At 39.1% G+C, this 22,077-nt stretch overlaps 3 protein-coding genes across 5 annotated transcripts in view; all 3 read right to left on the reverse strand.

The window, feature by feature from the left end:
• Positions 1–3,119, reverse strand: part of LOC120430693 (uncharacterized) — a 36,703-nt gene extending 33,584 nt beyond the window's left edge. Inside the window, exons 1-2 of the mRNA XM_039595802.2 lie at positions 3,086–3,119; positions 1,455–2,619 (exon numbers count right to left, since the gene is read on the reverse strand). Coding sequence (XP_039451736.2) covers positions 1,455–2,619; positions 3,086–3,119 — 1,199 coding nt within the window. The remainder of the gene's footprint in view (positions 1–1,454; positions 2,620–3,085) is intronic.
• Positions 3,120–3,544: 425 nt separating this feature from the next.
• On the reverse strand, positions 3,545–6,420 carry LOC120430695 (serine protease grass-like). The gene is made up of 3 exons (XM_039595804.2): positions 5,416–6,420; positions 5,250–5,352; positions 3,545–4,605 (listed from the first exon to the last, which is right to left on the reverse strand). Exons 1-3 carry the CDS (start codon positions 5,815–5,817, stop codon positions 3,593–3,595), a joined length of 1,518 nt encoding a protein of 505 aa, XP_039451738.1. The 5' UTR covers positions 5,818–6,420; the 3' UTR covers positions 3,545–3,592.
• Positions 6,421–8,225: 1,805 nt separating this feature from the next.
• On the reverse strand, positions 8,226–11,080 carry LOC120430686 (uncharacterized). Of its 3 annotated transcripts, none has more exons than XM_052706141.1 (5): positions 10,984–11,080; positions 10,693–10,922; positions 9,752–10,639; positions 9,293–9,694; positions 8,226–9,230 (listed from the first exon to the last, which is right to left on the reverse strand). In XM_052706141.1, the coding sequence occupies exons 2-5, from the start codon at positions 10,729–10,731 to the stop codon at positions 9,069–9,071; spliced, it is 1,491 nt and encodes a 496-aa protein (XP_052562101.1). In that variant the 5' UTR covers positions 10,732–10,922; positions 10,984–11,080; the 3' UTR covers positions 8,226–9,068. The 3 variants fall into 3 exon arrangements, with proteins under 3 accessions (XP_052562101.1, XP_052562100.1, XP_039451719.1); XM_052706140.1 differs by having other exon boundaries at positions 9,290–9,694; XM_039595785.2 differs by having other exon boundaries at positions 9,290–9,694; positions 10,693–10,901; positions 10,984–11,058.
• Positions 11,081–22,077: the final 10,997 nt, after the last annotated feature.

Here is a 22,077-nt window from a genome sequence, read left to right on the forward strand (position 1 = left end):
ATTTAAAAAAAAGATAAAAATATTTTTATATTTTTCATATAAAAAATCGACAGTTTTTGATTTTTGTTTTTTTTTTTAAAAAGCAACATTTCAAAATCGGGATTCATCATGCACACGGGATATGTCTTGAGAGTCTTCACCCAAATTTGGTTCATCCGATCTCGAGATATCGTGGCACCCGTAAATCAACTCGGTGTTTAGAGAAAAAACGTTCACAAAGTTTTGACAGTTCGCTTTGCGCATGGCAAAATTGTGAACCTGAATCGTCTCTTACTCAGTTCAGTCACGAAATATCTTCATGAAACTTTCAGGAGTGATTGAAAATCATATTTTAAAGAATTTTGTGAATTTTCTATAATATGAAATTTTGTGATTTTCTACATGTATGTAACCCCTTAAGTTTACTAAAACTGGTCACATAGGCAAGTTTAAAAGCAATTGTACTAATGTGGAGCATGTATTCATTCTACCCACTATCCAAAACAAAGCGGAATCGTCTGGGGAACAACTTTCCCGAAGAGACCAGGTCGATTCGTTCAACCCCCATCGGGCTCAACGGCAATACATCCGGGGTTTTCGGAACCAACGGTTTTCCCCAGAAAAGCATCAATTTTTCCTTAGCATGCTATGAATGCTTGATGAACACCACGACGCCACATGTCAAACAGCTACCACGTGGACTAGCATCGCCTATAAAAAATACTTTTTATTACTTTTTGAACTATAGAATTATCATTTATGGTGATCCTGGTACTATTTAGCTGTATTTTAAACCTCCAAATAGGAAAAAAAACTGTTATGGTGCAAATTTTACAATCACGTGGTAGCTGTTTGACATGTGGCGTCCCCCCCCCCCCCTAAGTTGTCCACGTGGTTTATGGATGGTCCCTTATTTGATGAGCTTCAAATCCTATAATAAATGAAAAAATGAATAAACCTGTATCAAAGAGTTTGGATTTGATTCCGCTCATTTCTGGCCATCCTAGAAGTTTCTACATGTTTTCCCCAGGCCTGTAGGAGCAAATGAACAAAAATTCAAAATTTCCCATAGTAAATCCTATGTAAACTTGAACTCGCTTGAGACAAGCCAGTTTTCAACCAAATGAGCTGAAATTTGGCGTGAGAGCTACATTCAAAGACGTTTTTTTTGTTGTGATTCCGCAAATGAAACAGATGATAATTAGTTACGAGCGAACAAATATACTTTTATTATTTACAAGCTACTCCAAAACTTACATACAATCCGAGATAGTCTACTAGCCTCCGCTAGTGCTAATTGAGGCGGAATAGGGTCGCCCCTTTGCATGTTTTTTTATAATATTTCCAGAGTTTTTTTTTGAAAAGGTCCTATAAGCTATTGTCTTTCATATGTTTATAGGACCTAATAAAAAAAAAGTCGAGATTTGTACATTTTATTTACAGTGCTCTCTTAAACCTAATCTAGTTAATTTTCCAAATTGTCCAGTATCCAGTTGATGTGATAGCTGACCATCACACCCACACCGGGCCTCTTCTCATTTACACTACACTCGGCCGGCCCACCGGAAACCACTCCAAACTGAACGAACCTGTGGGAACCGTCCCCCACCGGAACCACCGTCTGGTACGGACCACCCGAGTCCCCCCGACAATGGCCGGCCATGTCTCGTCCTCGCGCACAAAACGTCGACTCGCCTTGACACAGGTCAGTCCGCGGCACCACTTGCAGATCCGCCTCCAGCAGGACGTTTGAAGCCCGCTGGTCCTCCGTCTGACCCCAGCCAGTAACCGTCAGTCGGTTTGGTTTCAGCATCATCAGGCTTTCGGTCAACGGGAGACAAACCGGAAAGACTTCTCCCTCTACTAGGACGACTTTTCGAGCAAGTCGGATCAACGCAATGTCGTAGTCCGCGTCGAATCCGTTGAAGTTGTTGTTCGGGATGAGCTTCTCGATCGGGTATTCCTTCACCTTGGCCGCACACCGTCCCTCGACGCAGTCCGGATCACTGGACAGGTCGTACTCGCCCAATCGGACCGCTACCGGCCGCGTGTTGCCTTTCATACAGTGGGCCGCCGTCAACACGTACCTCGGATGGATCAACGATCCACTGCACAAGCTTTTGAGCGCCCCCTTCCGCTTGTACATCAAATTGGCCATCCACGGAAACTGCCCCAGGCCGGTCGCACTCCCGAGCAGGATGTTGTCCGCCAACCGAACCGTTCCGCAGTGCTTTAAGCCCAACCGGGCGGCCTTCGAGTGGGCGATAAAGTCCACCATTTTGGCCGGTTTCACCGCGGCGCAACAGATCGAGTGGCCGTCCCGGGCGTCCGACGGGCAGCTGCTAGCCCGCACAAAGTCGGCCATTTTGCGATCCAGTGTGATGCGTTCGTTCAGGAACACACTGTGGATGGCGTCGCAGTTGCGGACCGGAACGCAGCGGCCTTTCGAGCCGGTGGGATCCTTGCAGGAGGGGAAGGCTGGAAGGAAAAGAAAGGACCAAATCGTTATTATTGAATTGTTTTGGCCTGGTCCCAGTCGGCCCCGGCGGCATTTTCGAGACGAGATTTGTCTGATCACGCCTTCCGTCGGACGGGGAAGTAAATTTTGGCCCCGGTCAAATTTAGAGGTTAGGTCGTTAGCTTAGTCCAGGTGTAGGAGTCGTTTCTCTGGGTCCTGTCTCGGTTGTGTCGCTGGTCGATTCGTTCAACCCCCATCGGGCTCAACGGCAATACATCCGGGGTTTTCGGAACCAACGGTTTTCCCCAGAAAAGCATCAATTTTTCCTTAGCATGCTATGAATGCTTGATGAACACCACGACGCCACATGTCAAACAGCTACCACGTGGACTAGCATCGCCTATAAAAAATACTTTTTATTACTTTTTGAACTATAGAATTATCATTTATGGTGATCCTGGTACTATTTAGCTGTATTTTAAACCTCCAAATAGGAAAAAAAACTGTTATGGTGCAAATTTTACAATCACGTGGTAGCTGTTTGACATGTGGCGTCCCCCCCCCCCCCCTAAGTTGTCCACGTGGTTTATGGATGGTCCCTTATTTGATGAGCTTCAAATCCTATAATAAATGAAAAAATGAATAAACCTGTATCAAAGAGTTTGGATTTGATTCCGCTCATTTCTGGCCATCCTAGAAGTTTCTACATGTTTTCCCCAGGCCTGTAGGAGCAAATGAACAAAAATTCAAAATTTCCCATAGTAAATCCTATGTAAACTTGAACTCGCTTGAGACAAGCCAGTTTTCAACCAAATGAGCTGAAATTTGGCGTGAGAGCTACATTCAAAGACGTTTTTTTTGTTGTGATTCCGCAAATGAAACAGATGATAATTAGTTACGAGCGAACAAATATACTTTTATTATTTACAAGCTACTCCAAAACTTACATACAATCCGAGATAGTCTACTAGCCTCCGCTAGTGCTAATTGAGGCGGAATAGGGTCGCCCCTTTGCATGTTTTTTTATAATATTTCCAGAGTTTTTTTTTGAAAAGGTCCTATAAGCTATTGTCTTTCATATGTTTATAGGACCTAATAAAAAAAAAGTCGAGATTTGTACATTTTATTTACAGTGCTCTCTTAAACCTAATCTAGTTAATTTTCCAAATTGTCCAGTATCCAGTTGATGTGATAGCTGACCATCACACCCACACCGGGCCTCTTCTCATTTACACTACACTCGGCCGGCCCACCGGAAACCACTCCAAACTGAACGAACCTGTGGGAACCGTCCCCCACCGGAACCACCGTCTGGTACGGACCACCCGAGTCCCCCCGACAATGGCCGGCCATGTCTCGTCCTCGCGCACAAAACGTCGACTCGCCTTGACACAGGTCAGTCCGCGGCACCACTTGCAGATCCGCCTCCAGCAGGACGTTTGAAGCCCGCTGGTCCTCCGTCTGACCCCAGCCAGTAACCGTCAGTCGGTTTGGTTTCAGCATCATCAGGCTTTCGGTCAACGGGAGACAAACCGGAAAGACTTCTCCCTCTACTAGGACGACTTTTCGAGCAAGTCGGATCAACGCAATGTCGTAGTCCGCGTCGAATCCGTTGAAGTTGTTGTTCGGGATGAGCTTCTCGATCGGGTATTCCTTCACCTTGGCCGCACACCGTCCCTCGACGCAGTCCGGATCACTGGACAGGTCGTACTCGCCCAATCGGACCGCTACCGGCCGCGTGTTGCCTTTCATACAGTGGGCCGCCGTCAACACGTACCTCGGATGGATCAACGATCCACTGCACAAGCTTTTGAGCGCCCCCTTCCGCTTGTACATCAAATTGGCCATCCACGGAAACTGCCCCAGGCCGGTCGCACTCCCGAGCAGGATGTTGTCCGCCAACCGAACCGTTCCGCAGTGCTTTAAGCCCAACCGGGCGGCCTTCGAGTGGGCGATAAAGTCCACCATTTTGGCCGGTTTCACCGCGGCGCAACAGATCGAGTGGCCGTCCCGGGCGTCCGACGGGCAGCTGCTAGCCCGCACAAAGTCGGCCATTTTGCGATCCAGTGTGATGCGTTCGTTCAGGAACACACTGTGGATGGCGTCGCAGTTGCGGACCGGAACGCAGCGGCCTTTCGAGCCGGTGGGATCCTTGCAGGAGGGGAAGGCTGGAAGGAAAAGAAAGGACCAAATCGTTATTATTGAATTGTTTTGGCCTGGTCCCAGTCGGCCCCGGCGGCATTTTCGAGACGAGATTTGTCTGATCACGCCTTCCGTCGGACGGGGAAGTAAATTTTGGCCCCGGTCAAATTTAGAGGTTAGGTCGTTAGCTTAGTCCAGGTGTAGGAGTCGTTTCTCTGGGTCCTGTCTCGGTTGTGTCGCTGGTCGGCAGTTGAACTCACAATCCAAAGGTCTTCAGTTCGAATCTTGGGGTTTGAATTGCCTCACCGTTCAAGCCTTCAAAACTCAAGTCGTGAAATCAATATGACGAACCTTCCCGTATCCCCTTAATGTACTTTCAGTTTCAGGCAGGCAAATCAGGGATCGGCGCTTTTTCATATCAAGTTCAAGTGGTGCTTTCGTACGCCTAATGGTCACCTAATGGCTACAACAATAGATGATTGACGCTGGTCACTCCAACTAAAGCTCTAATTATAGCTTAGCCAAGCTCAGTTGCCTCAGCCCAGTCCGAATCTTTACTGACAATAAACGATGACCAACCATTTTCCTTAATCGAGTGACACATCTTTCTGTTGACACTCGAAGGTACTTCCCACGGGGATTAAGTTCAAAACGTATAACACGTACTCACCATTACCGATCTTCAACGAGCTGGGCGGTGGCAGCACCAGATCCATCGATTGTGGCGCCGTTTTGGCCTCGATAACCATGGCCTCAGGACAGCAATAAAAGTCCTAGGAAACAGATCCAGGCGTCAGTGATCTTCAAGCACTTCTTCAACTCTCCTACTCCCATACCTTATCCCCATCCCGGAAGCACACATTCTCCGCCAGTGTCCGCTCGATGGCAGGACTGCGCCGATCCCGCTCCAGATATTTCGCGATGAGTTCGCACCGTTCGGGACCCACGCACCGACCTGGCGTTCCGGACGCCCCGGAACACCGCTTTCCCAGCGGTACCTCGATCCGGTTGCAGCAAACGCGTGGCTCACGGTCCACGCCCACGGTGTGACACGTCCGCGACCAGATGTACTCCTGCAGGGTGGCGTTGCGTTGGGCACGGTCGGACATGATGGCCTCGTAAATTGGCGCGCAATACTGCACCGGAACGCACAGGTCCTGCTCGGAAGGGCACTGTTTGGCGTGGACGGCGAGTAGGGTCGTCAACAGGACTACTGCTTTAATAAATACGAAAGACATTTTGAAAATTTTCTCTAAATTAAGTTGAGATTCTTGGACGGAACCTCATTGAACACTGAGCTAATGTGGCAAAGAATCAAGCCGTTTTATATCGAATGAACCTCCCTTCGATTCTCTCTTGCTCTCTTTTGAAAGCAGTTCATTCGTTCATTGCCGGGTGATCCCCGAATCGTTCCCTTGGGAGGCCTGCTACTGGTGGTGACTCTTCACGGGTCGGTTGTAGCATTTCTCTTGCGTTGATCAATTTGTGGGGGCCGGTCTTGGGCGGTACAGCAGGCGTCCGCTGGCTTGCGTTGATCAGTTTTATACATGATTGTGGTTCAAACTAGTTGGATGGTACTGTTTGCTGAAAGTCACACACCCGCATTCAGCTCGGCGGGGATTTTTTTCGCAAATTTTTTTTGTTACATTAATTCAGTTTATACGTTCCATGCCTTCGTCGAATGATGAACTGAATCGGTCCTCAGAGGCTGGACTGAATCGAGTTCATGAAGTTAGAATTTACGCATTTGTTTATGAGTGAGTTGATTTGTTTCGTTTGTAGACGGTAATTTATTAATTGTTAGAACCCCCGTTTTGTTAGGAACTGACTAATTTAATGTCGAGGATACAAAACAGGTTTTTTTTTTTTGCAAAAAGTCTCACTAAGGGATTTTTTTTACATATTTGGCTGGTTAAGGGTTCGGTCCTAATTCCATCCAATTAGCTGTTTCTCAGTATTACATATTTTGTTTTTGTTGAAGTCTTGCTTCCTCACTTTCTACTAATTTCTTGGTTTCAGTTGAGAACGCATTTAGAAAGTACAGCTTGAACAACATGGGGCAGATATGCCAACAGTAGGTGCTCGATGAAATTACATGCTGTTCCCCTAGCTATGATACCAAAAATCAATACATTAAAAGAACAAAAAGTAGAAAAAGTAATGTCACTTTCACGGCTAGTCACGGCATTCACGGTTTGTCCTAGCTTTTTGCCTCACCTCAATGAGGAAAGCCTCGTAGACCCACCGTGCTTATAGGACCTGTTAAAAAAAACTCTAGAAATTAAAATGGACAGCAGCGGCAGCGAAAGCAAGGGTGAAGAAAAGTCCCAAGAAATCGTTCCCTTTTCTATTCTTCTGCTGTGCGTAAAGCCATTTCTTGACCCCTTTTCTTTGATTTTTTTAGAATACTATCGTAATTGAAAGATGCAACTTTTGGTACCCCAAAAAAGTATAGGTCATCGCTTAACTTAAAAGTTATCGCAGTTTTAGTGAAAAATTGTTCTTTTGCCGATTTCGTCATTTTCCCATTTTTGCACGCGGAGCATCAAAGAACTCAGTTTTTATTAAATCTCGGAATCCTGTTAATGAACTCATCCCAATTTTGAGTATGTTACGTAAATTGTCCGAAGAATCCGATTAAAAATATGTCTTTGGTCCAGGCACCGTCAAAACTGCATTTTAATTTTTTAAAGTTTCATACGACCTTCACAAATGTTAGGATGGATTTTTCTCAGAACGGAGAACGGATCAAATTTCATCAAAACAAGGGCTGGATCAACTTGGTATTTTTGTTATCAAATCTAATCTTGAAAAAAGGATTGTGTGTGTGTGGTTTGATGATATTTAATCGAATTTTGTCATAAAAATGAAGCATTGAAATTTGCAGGCCAAGGATTGATACCTAAGAGCATGCAATGGCACTGACCTTGTTGCGTGCTCTTCGGTTGACGTCCACGTAAGGAACATCCTGGAAGGAGCGCAACTAACTACATCCGTAGTTCTGTTAGATCATCCGAATTATCTTGATCAGAACAGTATAGCTCTGGTTCCTTGCGAGTGTCCTATTTTCTTACCTCCACGTTGGCTTGGTTTTCATGATGACCTAGCTGGTGGCCTGTGGAAACGGATCTTAAACCTTTGACCACCGCGGGTCAGAGTCGAGCCGGCTAGAAGAAAGGGGCGCAACAATGTGGGAAAGGGAAGTAATTTGTGACTGTAGACGGTATTGTTTTGATTCGCAGTATGTTGAGTCATCTGCTGTGGATGTACCTGAAACATCGCACAAAGGGGTTTTTCTTCTCTTCATTCTCAGCTACCACCTATCTCCTATTTTTATTTTGCTCTACTGATTCTCACTTCTTCATTGATTCTTCTATTTAATATCCATCATTTGATTTTGATTTTTCTTACTTTTGATTCTCTTGTCTCTCAAAGCTTTTCCACTCTTTTTTACCAATTGATACTGCTTGAACAAACTTTGTGTTTTTCCTTTAAAAATACTTTTCCTCAATGTACTAGTAATATCAAGTCTATTTATCATTAGTATTTTCTCTTTTGATTTTATTGCGAATTTATTTATTTGAATAATTCTTTATCTGTCCTATAAGTTATCATTACTATAATCTACGCTTGTTTTTTATCTCTATTTATTAACTATTGTCTAATTTTATATCTACTACATACAGCTTCTCATTTTTATTCTTTAAAATAAAATCAACATTCTCTTACTATTGATTCTTGATTTTTTATAAAATATATTCTCTTTAACTGTCTATTGTTTTCAATCTTCACCCTTTTTTCAAACAAGTGAGGTTTGAGCCCTTACTCAATTTATGGAATGGTTAATGGATTAACACAAATATTACTATTGTACTTTTGGTAAACTTTTATAACATGCTTAGGACCAAAAATTGTAACAAAACACCGCGACAAAAGAAATAGCAACAGAAACACGACTCAACACTAGGAAAGATTTCAGGAGAAAACAATACACAGTAAAATAACAACTAGTTTTTGAATTCAAACTAAAATAAAACAGTACTTGCTTTAATGAAAGTTGATAGGCACACTATAAATGGTTAGGCGCTTATACTTACATCAAACCCTACGTAATGTACCACCCCCGGCCGAGTTAAAATGCGTAACCGGAAAAGAAGGTGTGCATGCCTGGCACGAACACTCAAAGCGTGTTCTAGCGTGTTGCTCGTACTGACTCAGAGCAAGGGTGAGATGTAGGTGTAAGGGCAGTGAAAAATGAAGCATTGAAATTTGCTTGTATTTGACAAATCTGGTAAAGCAGAACAACATTTCTCTGCTATTTTAAAATTGTATTATAGGTTATCAAAATTATACTTATTCACAAGTAAAAAAGTATATAACAACAATCTCTTTGCGTAAACTTATTATGCACAAAATTTATACCTGAACAGTTACAATTCTCTAACTACAACAAAGTATATTTCGATCAACGAATCCGAACAAAACTTTTTCAGAATGCTTCTTCAAAGCGCCATTTTCGCCTATAGCGTACATCACAGCCAGTGAGTATTTCCCGCGCGGTTTGAACATCGTTCCTTGAGCATCCGGACAGTGTCAGTTTTTTCAGATTTGGCAACACCAGTCGAATGTTTTGGAAGGTATCCGCGTTAACCTTAAATTTAGAGGAAGTTGTTTATTTAATGTAATTTCAGAAATCGAAAAGATTATTACTACGCTGAGCTCCATGGTAATGTGCTGTATCCGGAGCTGTTTTCCAACTGGAATGCTCGCTAAATAAGATTCTTTGAACTTCAGCTTCACCTCTCGCAGCTTGGGAAGATCGATGTATTCAAAGAGCATCAAATTGATCGATTTATCCGGTTCTATCAACACCAAAAGTTCCAGTTGTGCCATGTTGCAAGAAAGTACCACCTGATCGTACAGGAATGACCCACAGGTGGTCACGTTGATGAGTTCTAGGACGCTTAGTGCCGGATACGAGCGACACAGGAAGTGGTTTAGGTCCAGTGCGTTCGTGATTTTAACTGAGTAAAGTGATATTTTACGCAAACTTGACAGTGTCGGACATTGTTCCAAGTTGGGTGACTCTATCGTAGCGTCTTCGAGGCGAAGTGACTGGAAATGAGAGTGTTATAGTTTCTGTTATAGTTTCAGGAGTTTCTTTGTACAAACCTTCAGATTTCGCAGGGAACTGAACCACCGGAAGCAATCTGCCGACACAGTTTCCATACTCAAACAGAGGAAGCTTAAATTTAGACAGCTATTAGCCAAATCCGCCAGAATCGGCGTGATCATGTTACACCTAAGAGTGGCCTCCCGTAGATCGGGACTCTTCCGGAAGAACTGCTGCACCATCCGGATCGTGTCTGCATCCTGGAATATCCAATCGACACAGTAAAAGTTGATTTTTCGCAAGCGTGGAAATTCCATTGAACAGACTTCCAGAAAGCGATCTTCACTTAGAAACCACACTTCCAGCTCCTTCAGACGGGGCCCAAAATGTCGGAGAACGTGCAGCGGTCGATCCGAGTAGTAACTGATTTGCACGTGAAGAGCGGTGATGTTTGGTGTCAGCTCCCGGATGTCGTGTCCTCCCGGAAGATCCAGCAGGTTGTTCTCCAGGTACAGATCCTGGAGATTGTTGAGCGGATGAAACTCGAGTTCGCCATCCGAGTTGTCCCGAAAGTTGCAGGCATCGATGTGCAGCTTCTTAAGATTAGCACTTAATTTAGTTAGACTAGCAAAGAACGAAAGTTCAACCGGAACAAACTGGTTCGGTATCAGCTTCACCGTTTCCAGACTTTCACTAAATTTGGCCAATATGTACAGCAGCAAATCGCCCACGGCGTAATCGTAGCCGAAGTAGCACACCAAGTGCCTGTACGGTCGCTGGCTGACTAGAAGTGTCCGCCGGTAGGATTCCTCCGTGCCACACTTTCGGAAATCCACTTCCAGTTGAAGTTCTGACCAGCGAAGAGCTAGTCGGGACCATCGGTGACAGACGGCGGTTACTGATTTGCGGTCTTCTAGGTCCAGGTGTGAAAAGATCGTCTCCAGCATCTGATGAAAGTGAGGGTTGAATCAAATTTAAAGAATCAACTTTGTTTTATCACCTCTTCGGGCAGATCATCTATAGTTGTTTCCTCAGACATGCTTCCAATTATACCAAGTTGATATGTTAAGCTTTGTTGAATCTTGATAAGCAATCACGTTCAACTAATATCTGTGTAAGAATTACTGGGTCAAGACGGCACCGTAGTCCTGGTTTAATCCTTTATCAGTGCATACTTTCTTGTATTTCTTTATCTCATGCCTAAAATTGCTGCAATGGAACCGAAGAAACCTTTTGTACCGCTAAAAGTTACCAAATTTCTACATTGCTTTGAATTCTAGCTTCTAGTTACCTGTTTCAGTAGTATCGACAGTAACGAATCTTGTTTGTTTGCAACCGGCATTTGTAAATAAAAATATTCAGATCAGCTGAGCAAATGCATCTTTGACATATAGTAAGTTCGTTATCCCATGCAGCAAAACAAAACAAAAGTTGCATGCAAGTACACTGTTATTTCGTTTTATTTGAGTTGTTGTTTGGAGTAAATTTTGTTTGGTCGATCGTTATTTTGGACGCATTCCCACTGTAGAATTAATGATCTCGAGAAATGCAGTCTGTACTGTGAGTAATATCAGATTTTCATGGAATAAAATAAGGTTTAGCTTTAAAAGATCTGCAACCAAATTTTAGTCAAATTTGAGTAATTCATTGCCTGTTACAATTTCAAATGCATTTTGCTGTTTCATCACCGCCATTTTGACTACCATATCTAATTTAATATTTTTTTTGAAATGATCAAAAACAAACATTAGTTCATTTAAAGGGCATAAAAGAGTACTCAAGTTCCTTCAGCTGTGTGTTACTACATATTCATAAGAAAACATCATTGAGAAATATTAATTTTATGTTTCATGCCAAACATGAATTGAAACTAAATAAGTTTTTTTTTCTCAATAAGCAATAAATCAAAGATTCCCCTTCTATACAGAAATAATGTTCAGTTAGCTTTAACTTAAAAAATTGTATACATTATTAAAATCATTATATAGTAGTTTATGCAACACATTGCAAAAAGAAGATTTTTTCAGCACGACTCGTACAAATAAATCCGCTGAAATCAAATTCTGCCCTGTATGGGCATGGCTTTCTACTACAGATTGTCTATCTAGGGGAAACAGATTGGTCGATGAAAAATAAATCGGCACTGGCAACGTATGTTTTGCGCTTGCAACACTGCCAGTTTTGCTGGGCGGTTGGTGTCCAGCGCGTTTGGATCTGTCAAACATTGGCCAATCTGTTGCCCTTGACAATCTGTATCTGTACATGAGAGTTCGAAGGCCGTGTTACGCTCCATACAACATTTTTAAAATTTGTATGAAAATGTTGTTACGAGGGGTGGGAGGGGGTACAAACACTCATTTTTTTGCGTTGCGTAATACAAGGACGCTCCCAAACGCAAAAAGTGCTCCTGTGTTACGCTTCATTCATTTTTTTTTAAATTTGTATGGACCTTTTGTTACGAGGGGGAGGGGTTCTAAAAATCATTTTTTTTTGCGTTACGTAATAAAAGGACGCTTCCTAAACTGAGCAATTCTCTGAGATTTCGGTCATTCGTTTTTTTTTGTATTTTTAATCCGGCTGAAACTTTTTTGGTGCATTCGGTATTCCCAAAGAAATAATTTTGCATCATTAGTTTGTCCTTTTAATTTTCCATACAAATTTGGCCGCTGTCCTTACAAAAAATGATATATGAAAATTCAAAAATCTGTATCTTTTGAAGGAATTTTTTGATTGATTTGGTGTCTTCGGCAATGTTGTAGGTATGATAAGGACTACATTGAAAAAAATGATAGAGGGTAAAAAAATTGGTGATTTTTTATTTCACTTTTTGTCAATAAAACTTAATTTGCAAAAAACACAATTTTTATTTATTTTTCTGATATTTTTTTGGGGACATCAAATGCCAACTTTTCAGAAATTTCCAGAACGGGCAAAACATTTTTGACCGAGTTATAAATTTTTAAATCAATGCTGATTTTTTCAAAAATCGAAATATTGGTCGCAAAAAGTACTTTGGTGAAATTTTGATAAAGTACACCGTTTTTAAGTTATGGCCATTTTTAGGAAACTTTTTTTTGAAAATAGTCCCAGTTATTCATTTTTCTTAAATTAGTGCCCCTGTTTGCCCACATTCGAAAAAATATTTTTGGAGAATGTCGATATCTCAGCAACTAATGGTCCGATTTTCAATGTTAAAATATGAAACATTCGTGAAATTTTTCGATCTAATCGAAAACAATATTTTATTTTTTTAAAATAAAGACTAACATTTCAAAAGGGCGTAATATTGAATATTTGGCCCTTTTGAAGTGTCGGAAAGATCGGAAAGACATTAAAAAATGGTAGGTTGTTTGGGTGAGACTTAGAAAACATAAATTTTCCTGTTTTTAAATCTTTGCATAGTAATATCTCAGCCACTAAGGGTCGTATCAACAATGTTCAAAAAAGCAAAATATAGAGAATTTTCTCAGCTTTTTTTAAATATTTTTTTCAACTTGTTTAAAAAAATTAATGACTGCGACTATTTTCAAAAAAGTTACCTAAAAATGGCTTTAACTTGAAAACAGGGCACTTTATCAAAATTTCACCATAGTACTTTTTGATTGTAAATTCGATTTTACATAAAAAATGAAGTTGAAAAAATTTCAGCCGGATAAAAATAAAATTAAAATTAAAAAAAAACGTCCGATATCGTAGAGAATTGCTCAGCTGTCAAACGCTGTTTATAAGGGAAGCTTTACTTCCCCTAACTTCTTAGAAATTTACTAAAGTAAATACACGCGCTTTTATTTACATTCAAGCTACTAAAAGCACATATTGGCTTCTTGGAGAGCACGGACGTCGTCAGCTTCGCCAATTCATGCAACTATTTCAAGCTCTGGGCCAACGGGTTCCTTGGGGGCAAGACAGTGAGCAAGAGAGCAAATCTCTTTCCTCCATGTGCCAAGCCATGTGCATTCCGTTTACCCTGGAGTAGGTGTAAAATGATGGATAAGCTTCGCAAATAAATCTTTTTTCGGAAATTCTGACAAAGAAAAAAACACTTGATGTCACATTTTCAGCACATTTTTTTTATTTCACTCATTTCACCACGCTCATCAAATTAGTAGATATCTATCAAGTAATGGCCAAAATCGACCATCAAAACTGCTTGCAGCTTTTTCCTCCTGCTGCTTCTCAGTCCACGGATAACTAGCTATAGGAAAGGAAGAGGACGCTTTCACCTTTTTTGAATTTTGGAGTTTTTTTTTTTCATGAAATATTTTTTTGTCAAGGTTAAAACGCTTCTCTTCCTTTCCTTTCTAATCCGGGTTTTTTTTTAACTTTACTGTATTCCTTCGCGAATGTCCAAATGCTGTAGGTGTTTTTTTTTTCGCGTTCCTATTGTTTTTGTAAATATTAGCTCACACCAAGTTGGTTTGTTTTGTCTCGTTTACTTTTACTTTTTCAATTGGATTCTTTAAAACTAGAGTTTTCTTTTTTGTTTGCGACATTGACACGGAGCATCGATGCAAGTACAGATTGTTTACACGGTTTTTGTGTTTACTGATCATTTTTTTTATTTGCCTTATTACTTTGCAATTGCATTTTCCTTACAAAAAAATAAAGAAATCACATTAGAGTTATACTTTTTCATCTTTTCGTTTTTTTTTATTTGCATTTCCCATTCATTCTCACCTTCTACCAGGCGCACTCTTTCAAGCGATTTGAATGCTTTTATTTTATTTTATTTTTTTATAGATACTGTAAACTATTTGCTAAGGGTTTTTTTCCTTACTCCTGTTCCTGAATAGTATTGAAGTTTGTGTGTGTTGTAGAAGATGAACCTTTTTCTAAGGGGTAAGACATGTGGATGACAAAACTGAGCAAAAAGAAAAACATTAAAATGTAAGGCAAAGCATTCAACAATTTCTTCACCTCTCTATTTTGATTGATGTTTTCCTCTCAGCTTGCTTGTTTTTACCTCTACACACTCTCTCTCTCTTTAGTTCACTTGCTTAATCTTACGCCTATCGCACGCTAGGTTAGCTCAACTATTTACAAAATATTGTTTTCTTCTTCCTCTCACGCTCACGCTCTCGCTCGCGCTCAAACTCACTTCTTTAATGCTCTCTTTTTTGTTTGTTTGTGTTTGTGTGTATTTTTCTTCTTCTATTTATTACTTCAGTTACCGTCCAACAAGTTACTAACTTTATTTAAAAATCTAAATAAAGGTAACACATTTCTACTGTTTTTTTCCGTAATCAAAGAAAAAAAGCTTTCACCTTTTCCTACTTTTTGGCTTTCACTTAATAAAAACACATTTTTTTTCTGCGCTTTCAGCTCTTAACATGTGTGTTTCTGTGTGTTTCGTGTTGCTGTGTGTTGATTGTTCTGTTGTCCTGCTTGAACGGTGTGAGTGAGTACTTGTCAGTTTCCCTCTCCCCACTTTTTCGCTCTCTCTCTCTCTCGTTTGATTGCGCGCTCTCTTTCTCTTTCCGTTTTCCGTAAGCTTATTTGTACGCAGAAGGCAATAGACAAATCCAGCGAAAGCTCAACGCTGCTTTTTGATGGTGAGAGATTTGACAGCTCCCATACTAAATGTCTCGATTTTCATACTTTTTGTTAATTTTCTTCTAAAATAAAATACTTAACATATGAAAACTATATATTTTTGGTGCCCAAAATTCCTGCTGAATCGAATGGTGTACTTATCTCAATTGCAAATTTTTCGAACAGTTTTTTTTTTAATAATATTCTAGACACATTTTGTGCACCTAATCAATCAATACTTTTATCATAAATAATAATTTTATTGCTTAAAAAATGAGTTTTCCTGAGCTCCCATATTCAAATACATGGAAGCTGTCATTTCTAACACCATTGGCCACCTAGCGGCCATTTCAAACTGGATACGTCTATCGAAGCAAGCTTGGAAAGCAAGCTCGGTTGTCAAACAGAATAACGAATAACGAAACAGAAGCGAAAACGTCAATCAATGAGCGTTCCGTTTTACTATTTTTAATTATGTTTTAAATATAAATAACCCTAATCGGGAAAAATACGATAGGGCGGTCCTGTTTTCTATTGCGTTTGTTTTATTACGCGTGGTTTGTGGTTGTGTGTTTGTGTTTTGCTAGTGTTCGGAAGGGGAAAGCTTTTTTAAAATGTGTTGGTGTCTGTTTTTGTTTTGTTTCAAAAAGGTGCGTAAACTAAAAAAGGGGTCAAATGCTTCAAACATAAAAAGAAAAAAAAGAGGTAAACACAAAGTCAGTAGCTTGTTTGCTTTGTGTTGTACACACGCGCGTACTAATAATAAAGAAGTTTTACAATAAATTAAATAATAATAACAATAGAAACCGCTTTGTTTTGGGGTTGTTTTGTCTCTCTCTCGCTAGCGACTGTGTGCAAGGTGGGGTGGGGGAGGAGGATGACAGAAGGGAGGGTGGGGTGGGAATGTGTTTGTGCTTTGTTTGTTTTTGTTGTTGTGTGTCTCTGTCAAGGCTAGGATACAAAAAGGTGGGAAAAGGTTCGGGACTTTGGGGTATTTGGTTGAAGTTGGAAGAAAGAGAAGAAGAAGGTACTCTTATATTCGCTATTATTGGTTCTGGGTGCGTCGCTGCGTGATTTCGATCTCGGCCGGGAGATCGCCCCGAACGTAGTAGTCGGCGGCCTTGTTGGAGGAGCCGCCGTTCAGCAGGGAACCGTTCGTGGTGCCGTTACTGTGCACCGCCGAGCCGTTCTTCCCGTGGTGGCCGTTGGCGATTCCGTTGGCGGTTCCGTTGGCCGTGCCGTTGGACGTCACGCTGCCATTGCTGGTGGTGCCGTTGCCGTTGGCAAGGGCAAGGGCGGCTGCGGCCGCGGCAGCTTCCCGCCGATCACGGGCCGCCTGGGCGCGGGCCTGGAAGGGAAAGGAAGAGCGGAGAAGGTTAGCACCAGAACAAAGCAGAGGGGAAGCGAAAAGAATTGAGAAGAACGAGAGTTGCTCTTTTGCTCACTGTCTTGACCGAAGAATTTTTCAAAACAAAACATGTCTGCTACATTACAAAACAGAAATTTTCAAAAAATTAAAAAAAAAACTAGCACCACTGCATTTATGTCTATACTGAAATTAGCAACACTGCAAATGTCAAATCATCTGAATGACGCTCAATGCCTTTTATCCAAGATTGGAGCGAAAGACTCCCTCTGACTCAGTCTCTTCAATAGAAGCTTTTTTGTTTATTTTTTGGTTTTACTGGCACACTAAACCAAACAAAATTGGAAACAAGTTCATCGAAAGTAATTGATTGAAATTCAATCATCGCACCATGTCTTTTTTTCAAGATCACCTGTTAAACTTGACCAAACCCCCAAGTAGTAATTGCTTTCAACTTGAAGCGAAAAGCGTGAACCACGTGATAATTGCCTCGCGAGGGGGTCCGCGAGGTGGACATAAAATCGCCCCAAAGCATAAACACACACATTGAATAATAATAGTAACGGCAACAAATGCATAAAAGAGACCCAATCATTGAGGAGAAGGAGTTGCATAAGTGTGACTTTGGATTTGGCAGCTGCTCGCAGGAATGTCCCACAAGCCCCTCAGTGTTACTAATAAAGCAAACCCGAGCAGACGGAAATTACGTGGGAATAACAGTTTTTGATAGTTGAAAATACTAGGCCAATAACATTTTATGTTATTGATAACATGTTTTGTTATTCGCCATTACGATTTTTTTTGTTACTGGATTGTTATTGTAATAACAGATTTATAACATTTTAAGTCAATCTTCGTGCCTGCCGAAACAAGGCAGAACAATTCCAAGCTCTCAGTGAGCTGATGATGAAGTACATCTACAACGGATAAGCTGCCTTGTGCAGCGAAGTTTTTCGACGTCAACAGACAATACAAACTGTGATTTAGTTTTAAGCTTTTCCTATTTCTATCCTTTTCCTTAGCAAATCTCGAAGGTTTTTTTTTTATTTTTCCTTCTCTTGCCAAATCCATTGTTAGAATATCCAATTACATCTAAATGAATTATAGTGTAAACCATAGTTGAAAGGAACTCCAAAACTCTATTAGGTTATAAGAAACACTAAATTGTAAATTGATTATTTACTAATAAACACTAATTGAAATTGAAAAATAAGTCAATCTTCGTTATTATTTCTTGTTATTTAACAACTAATCCGATCATCCCAATAACAGTTGGAGTTATTTTTCCATAACAAAAAATGTTATTCCAAAGTTGTTTTGGCTTTCCACCAATATCAGACCAATAACAAATTTTGTTATGATAACATAAACTGTTATTAAACTCTTATGCAAAAAGGATTTTGCAAGCATATTCCATAACAATTTTTGTTATTTTAACAGTATTTGTTATTGAAATGGCTTGAATTTTGTTATTACCGTCTGCCCGGGATCTGTCAAGTGATAATGGGTTGATTAAGCGAGCTTACGAGGAGTGGTGTAAATTTTGCACTTGGTTCCAATTTTTGTTTATTTTTTAACCAAACAATAAATTAACCATTTTTGATTTCCCCACTGAAGGAACGCACTTAAATTCTTTTTACCGAATTCGGCAAAGTTTACCGAATTTTCAAGCGCTGAAAACTTCGATAAACTGCTTATTACCGAATTAAGTTAAAACTTACCGAACATCGGTAATGAAGTAAATATTCGTTCATCGAAAAACCGATTTAGGAAATACTTTTTTTATTTTGACAGATGGTTTACTGATGTAAACTATACCGATTTCTCAACTACTGATTTTAGTAATAAATTCTTAGTGTGAAGGCTATACCTATTTTTTTTAAAGTTGAAAAGTAATTGTATATCATGTTGGTTTGACAAAATAAAAACAAAGTTTTGTTTCACCGTGAATTATCATGAATTACAAAGCGAGCATGAATACCAGGGGGGTAGCGACAAAGCCGCCATCTTGGAAGTTCAGAAAAAAAAACAAACACTGAGAATCAGTATTATTCATATTCACTATGATAACACAAAGTGTGTTATCCTGGTTGAACTCAAAAGTCCCATGCAAATATGTGAAAGCAAACTGAAAAAAAAGTAATGCCGATTCTCAGTGTACCAAAAGAAAACAAAAAGCAAAGAAGGTAAACAGAAAAATAACTTTTTTCGATATCAATTTTCAGCCAATTTTGGGATTGAATTTCCAATAATATGATAGAAATAGCCATCAGCAACACAATTCCAATGTTTTTTTCATGCATTTATCGTTTAAGTTGCGAACAATTGGAAAATTTAAAATCAAAAAATTGATTTGTTATGGGCTACCATTTGACAGCTAGTGAATTTGACAACCGTGCTGATGTCGACTCAAGGGGTTGGAAACTCTTAGAACTATAATTATTATGTTAACCAGTAAATCAAAATATATGTTATTATACTTATCATTTCCGTTAATATCACCAGTATACTTACCAATATACTGAGAGTATTCTTAAGTAATATTAGAGTTTCCAGCCCCTTTTGTCGACTGCTGTCAGTTTGCTTTGGTCGGAATAGGATTGCAAAAAAAAACAGTTTAAAACCAAATCTGTAAACGCTGTTGAACAACATTGGCGTGGCGTCGTTTGTTTACCAGCATAAGAAATTTGGCAAAAGAGTTGAAAAACACTTTTTTGTTGAAATATTACTAATTGTTATGTATTAAATACATATTTACATATTAAATACATATTTTTTTGTGAAATTACTAGCTTCTAAGTAATTCTTTTGAATTTTCAATATTTTAACAACAAGATTTTTTCAGCAAAACAGCAACCCGGGCAGACGGTAATAACAAAATTAATAATATTTCAATAACAAATCCTGTTAAAATAACAAAAAGTGTTATTATTTTATCCTGAAGTTCAACTTCAAGAAGAAAAAATAATAACAGTTTCTGATAAAATAACAAAATTTGGTATTGAAGTGATATTATATTGAAAATGTTTAATAACACGCTAATAAGAGGAAATGTTATACATTTCAAAAACTCTCCTCATAACAAAATTTGTTATTCGTTCGGTATACTGACTTAGGAATAAAAATAACCATAAATCGCACAAATGGAAAAGTTTCTAAGTGTCCATAACACAATCTGTTATTATTTTTTCTTTTGTTAAATATGTTTAGATCTTTGGGATAATTTTGTCTAATTTCGTCGGGGTCATTATTTTGGCCATGAAATGGGGTCCTTAAGCTAAAATTATTCTAAAAAGTTGAAATTTTGGAAGTTGATTTTTTTAATTATTTGATATACCCCCTAAGGGACTTTGTTAAAATTGGTTAGAACTATGGGATAATTTTGACAAATTTCGTCGGGGTCATTATTTTGGCCATGAAATGGGGTCCTTTAGCTAAAATTATTCTAAAAAGTTGAAATTTTGGAAGTTGATTTTTTTAATTATTTGATATACCCCCTAAGGGACTTTGTTAAAATTGGTTAGAACTATGGGATAATTTTGACAAATTTCGTCGGGGTCATTATTTTGGCCATGAAATGGGGTCCTTTAGCTAAAATTATTCTAAAAAGTTGAAATTTTGGAAGTTGATTTTTTTAATTATTTGATATACCCCCTAAGGGACTTTGTTAAAATTGGTTAGAACTATGGGATAATTTTGACCAATTTCGTCGGGATCATTATTTTGGCCATGAAATGGGGTTTCAAGCTAAAATTAATCCGATAAGTTAACTTTTGAGAGTCCTTTTTTTAATTTTTTTTATATTCCCTAACGGAATTGATTTATTTATTGAGAATTTTTGAAGTGTGAATAACAAAAACTGTTATTATTTTCACAGAGCCAGGAAGTCGGTGCTGACGTTGAAGTTCGAGCTGGAGTGAGACCTCGGAGACTGCATCGGATTCATCTAATTTTCAGCAACTTTTACTTGGAGTCGGAATCTGTGAAGTCGGGTATTTTTGGAGAGCTGAAGTCGTCGTTGACGTCATATCCTGCATCCAGAGTCGGAGTTGTCTTCAAAGTATGGATTCAAAGTCGCTTGGAGGTACCCGACTCTGCAGCCCTGACTAGTACAGAGGAGTTGTAGCAACTGCAGGTTTATTTGCAAATTACAAATAAACCAAAACAATAACTTTTTTTGTTATGGAGACATAACAGTTCAATAACCATTTTTGTTATTATGCTGCTCCACCTCTCCGCACAAAATAACAAATCTTGTTATTCCTTCATGATTCCTTCTGTGTTATTGGTTTGTTATTGCAATAACAACATAATAACAGTTTAAGTTATTCTTCGAACAAATCTTTGTTATTGATTTTTGTTATTTTAACAACTAATCCGATCATCCCAATAACATATTTCGATCTTCTCACAATATCAAAAACTGACCTTCCCAAGTTATTTCCGTCTGCTCGGGAAAAACAAAATTCATGCCATTTCAATACCAAATACTGTTAAAATAACAGAAAGTGTTATGAAATCTTCTTGCAAACTCCATTTTTGCATAAGGGTTTAATAACAGTTTATGTTATCATAACAAAATTTGTTATTGGTCTGATATTGGTTGAAACCAAAACAACTTTGGAATAACACATTTTGTTATGGAAGAATATCTCCAATTGTTATTGGGATGATCGGATTAGTTGTTAAAATAACATAAACTAATAACAAAGATTTATTCGAAGAATAACTAAAAATGTTATTAGTCTGTTATTACAATAACAATCCAATAACAAAAAAATCATAACGACAAATACCAAATCTTGTTATAAATAACATAAAATGTTATTGGCCTAGTATTTTCTAAAATCAAAAAATGTTATTCCCAAGTTTTTTCCGTCTGCTCGGGACCGGTGATGGGGTAATTCGTGCGTTCCAGTCTGTCAAAATTCCAAAACATCACTGCTAATCTCCGGTTCGCAGCTTTTGTTCGTGTTTGAAGATTCGAGCTGGGGCTCTGATCTCAAATGAAGCTTTGATGTCCCTTTTTCAAATATCGGATTGGGTCCAATGTATGTAGATTTGATAAGGTACGACGGGTTTTCCAGCTGTCATTTTATATGAAGATTTTTAGAAAGTGGAAGTTTGACCCGGGCAGACGGTAATAACTAAATTCATACCATTTCAATAACAAATATTGTTAAAATAACAAAAAGTGTTATGGATTCTTCTTGAAAAATCCATTTTTGCATAAGAGTTGAATAACAGTTTATGTTATCATAGCAAAATTTGTTATTGGTCTGATATTGATTGAAAGCAAAAACAGCTCGGGAATAACATTTTTTGTTATGGAAGAATGTCTCCAAATGTTATTGGGATGATCGGATTAGTTGTTAAAATAACAAAAAATAATAACAAAGATTTGTTTGAAAAATAACTGAAAATGTTATTGGTCTGTTATTACAATAACAATCCAATAACAATCCAATAACAAAAAATCATAACGGC

This window comes from Culex pipiens, chromosome 1 (genome assembly GCF_016801865.2).
Source record: "Culex pipiens pallens isolate TS chromosome 1, TS_CPP_V2, whole genome shotgun sequence".
NCBI lineage: Eukaryota > Metazoa > Arthropoda > Insecta > Diptera > Culicidae > Culex > Culex pipiens.

Excerpts from the sequence above, each read along its gene's own strand:
- LOC120430686 (XM_052706140.1), bottom strand. The coding sequence starts at position 10,731 with ATGTCTGAGGAAACAACTATAGATGATCTGCCCGAAGAG. Across the intron at positions 9,695-9,751 it reads GTTCCCTGCGAAATCTGAAG|TCACTTCGCCTCGAAGACGC; the intron begins GTTTGTACAAAG and ends TCTCATTTCCAG. Across the intron at positions 9,231-9,289 it reads TTACCATGGAGCTCAGCGTA|GTTAACGCGGATACCTTCCA; the intron begins GTAATAATCTTT and ends TCTAAATTTAAG.
- LOC120430695 (XM_039595804.2), bottom strand. The coding sequence starts at position 5,817 with ATGTCTTTCGTATTTATTAAAGCAGTAGTCCTGTTGACGACCCTACTC. Across the intron at positions 5,353-5,415 it reads GCTTCCGGGATGGGGATAAG|GACTTTTATTGCTGTCCTGA; the intron begins GTATGGGAGTAG and ends TCTGTTTCCTAG. Across the intron at positions 4,606-5,249 it reads CTCGTTGAAGATCGGTAATG|CCTTCCCCTCCTGCAAGGAT; the intron begins GTGAGTACGTGT and ends TTTTCCTTCCAG.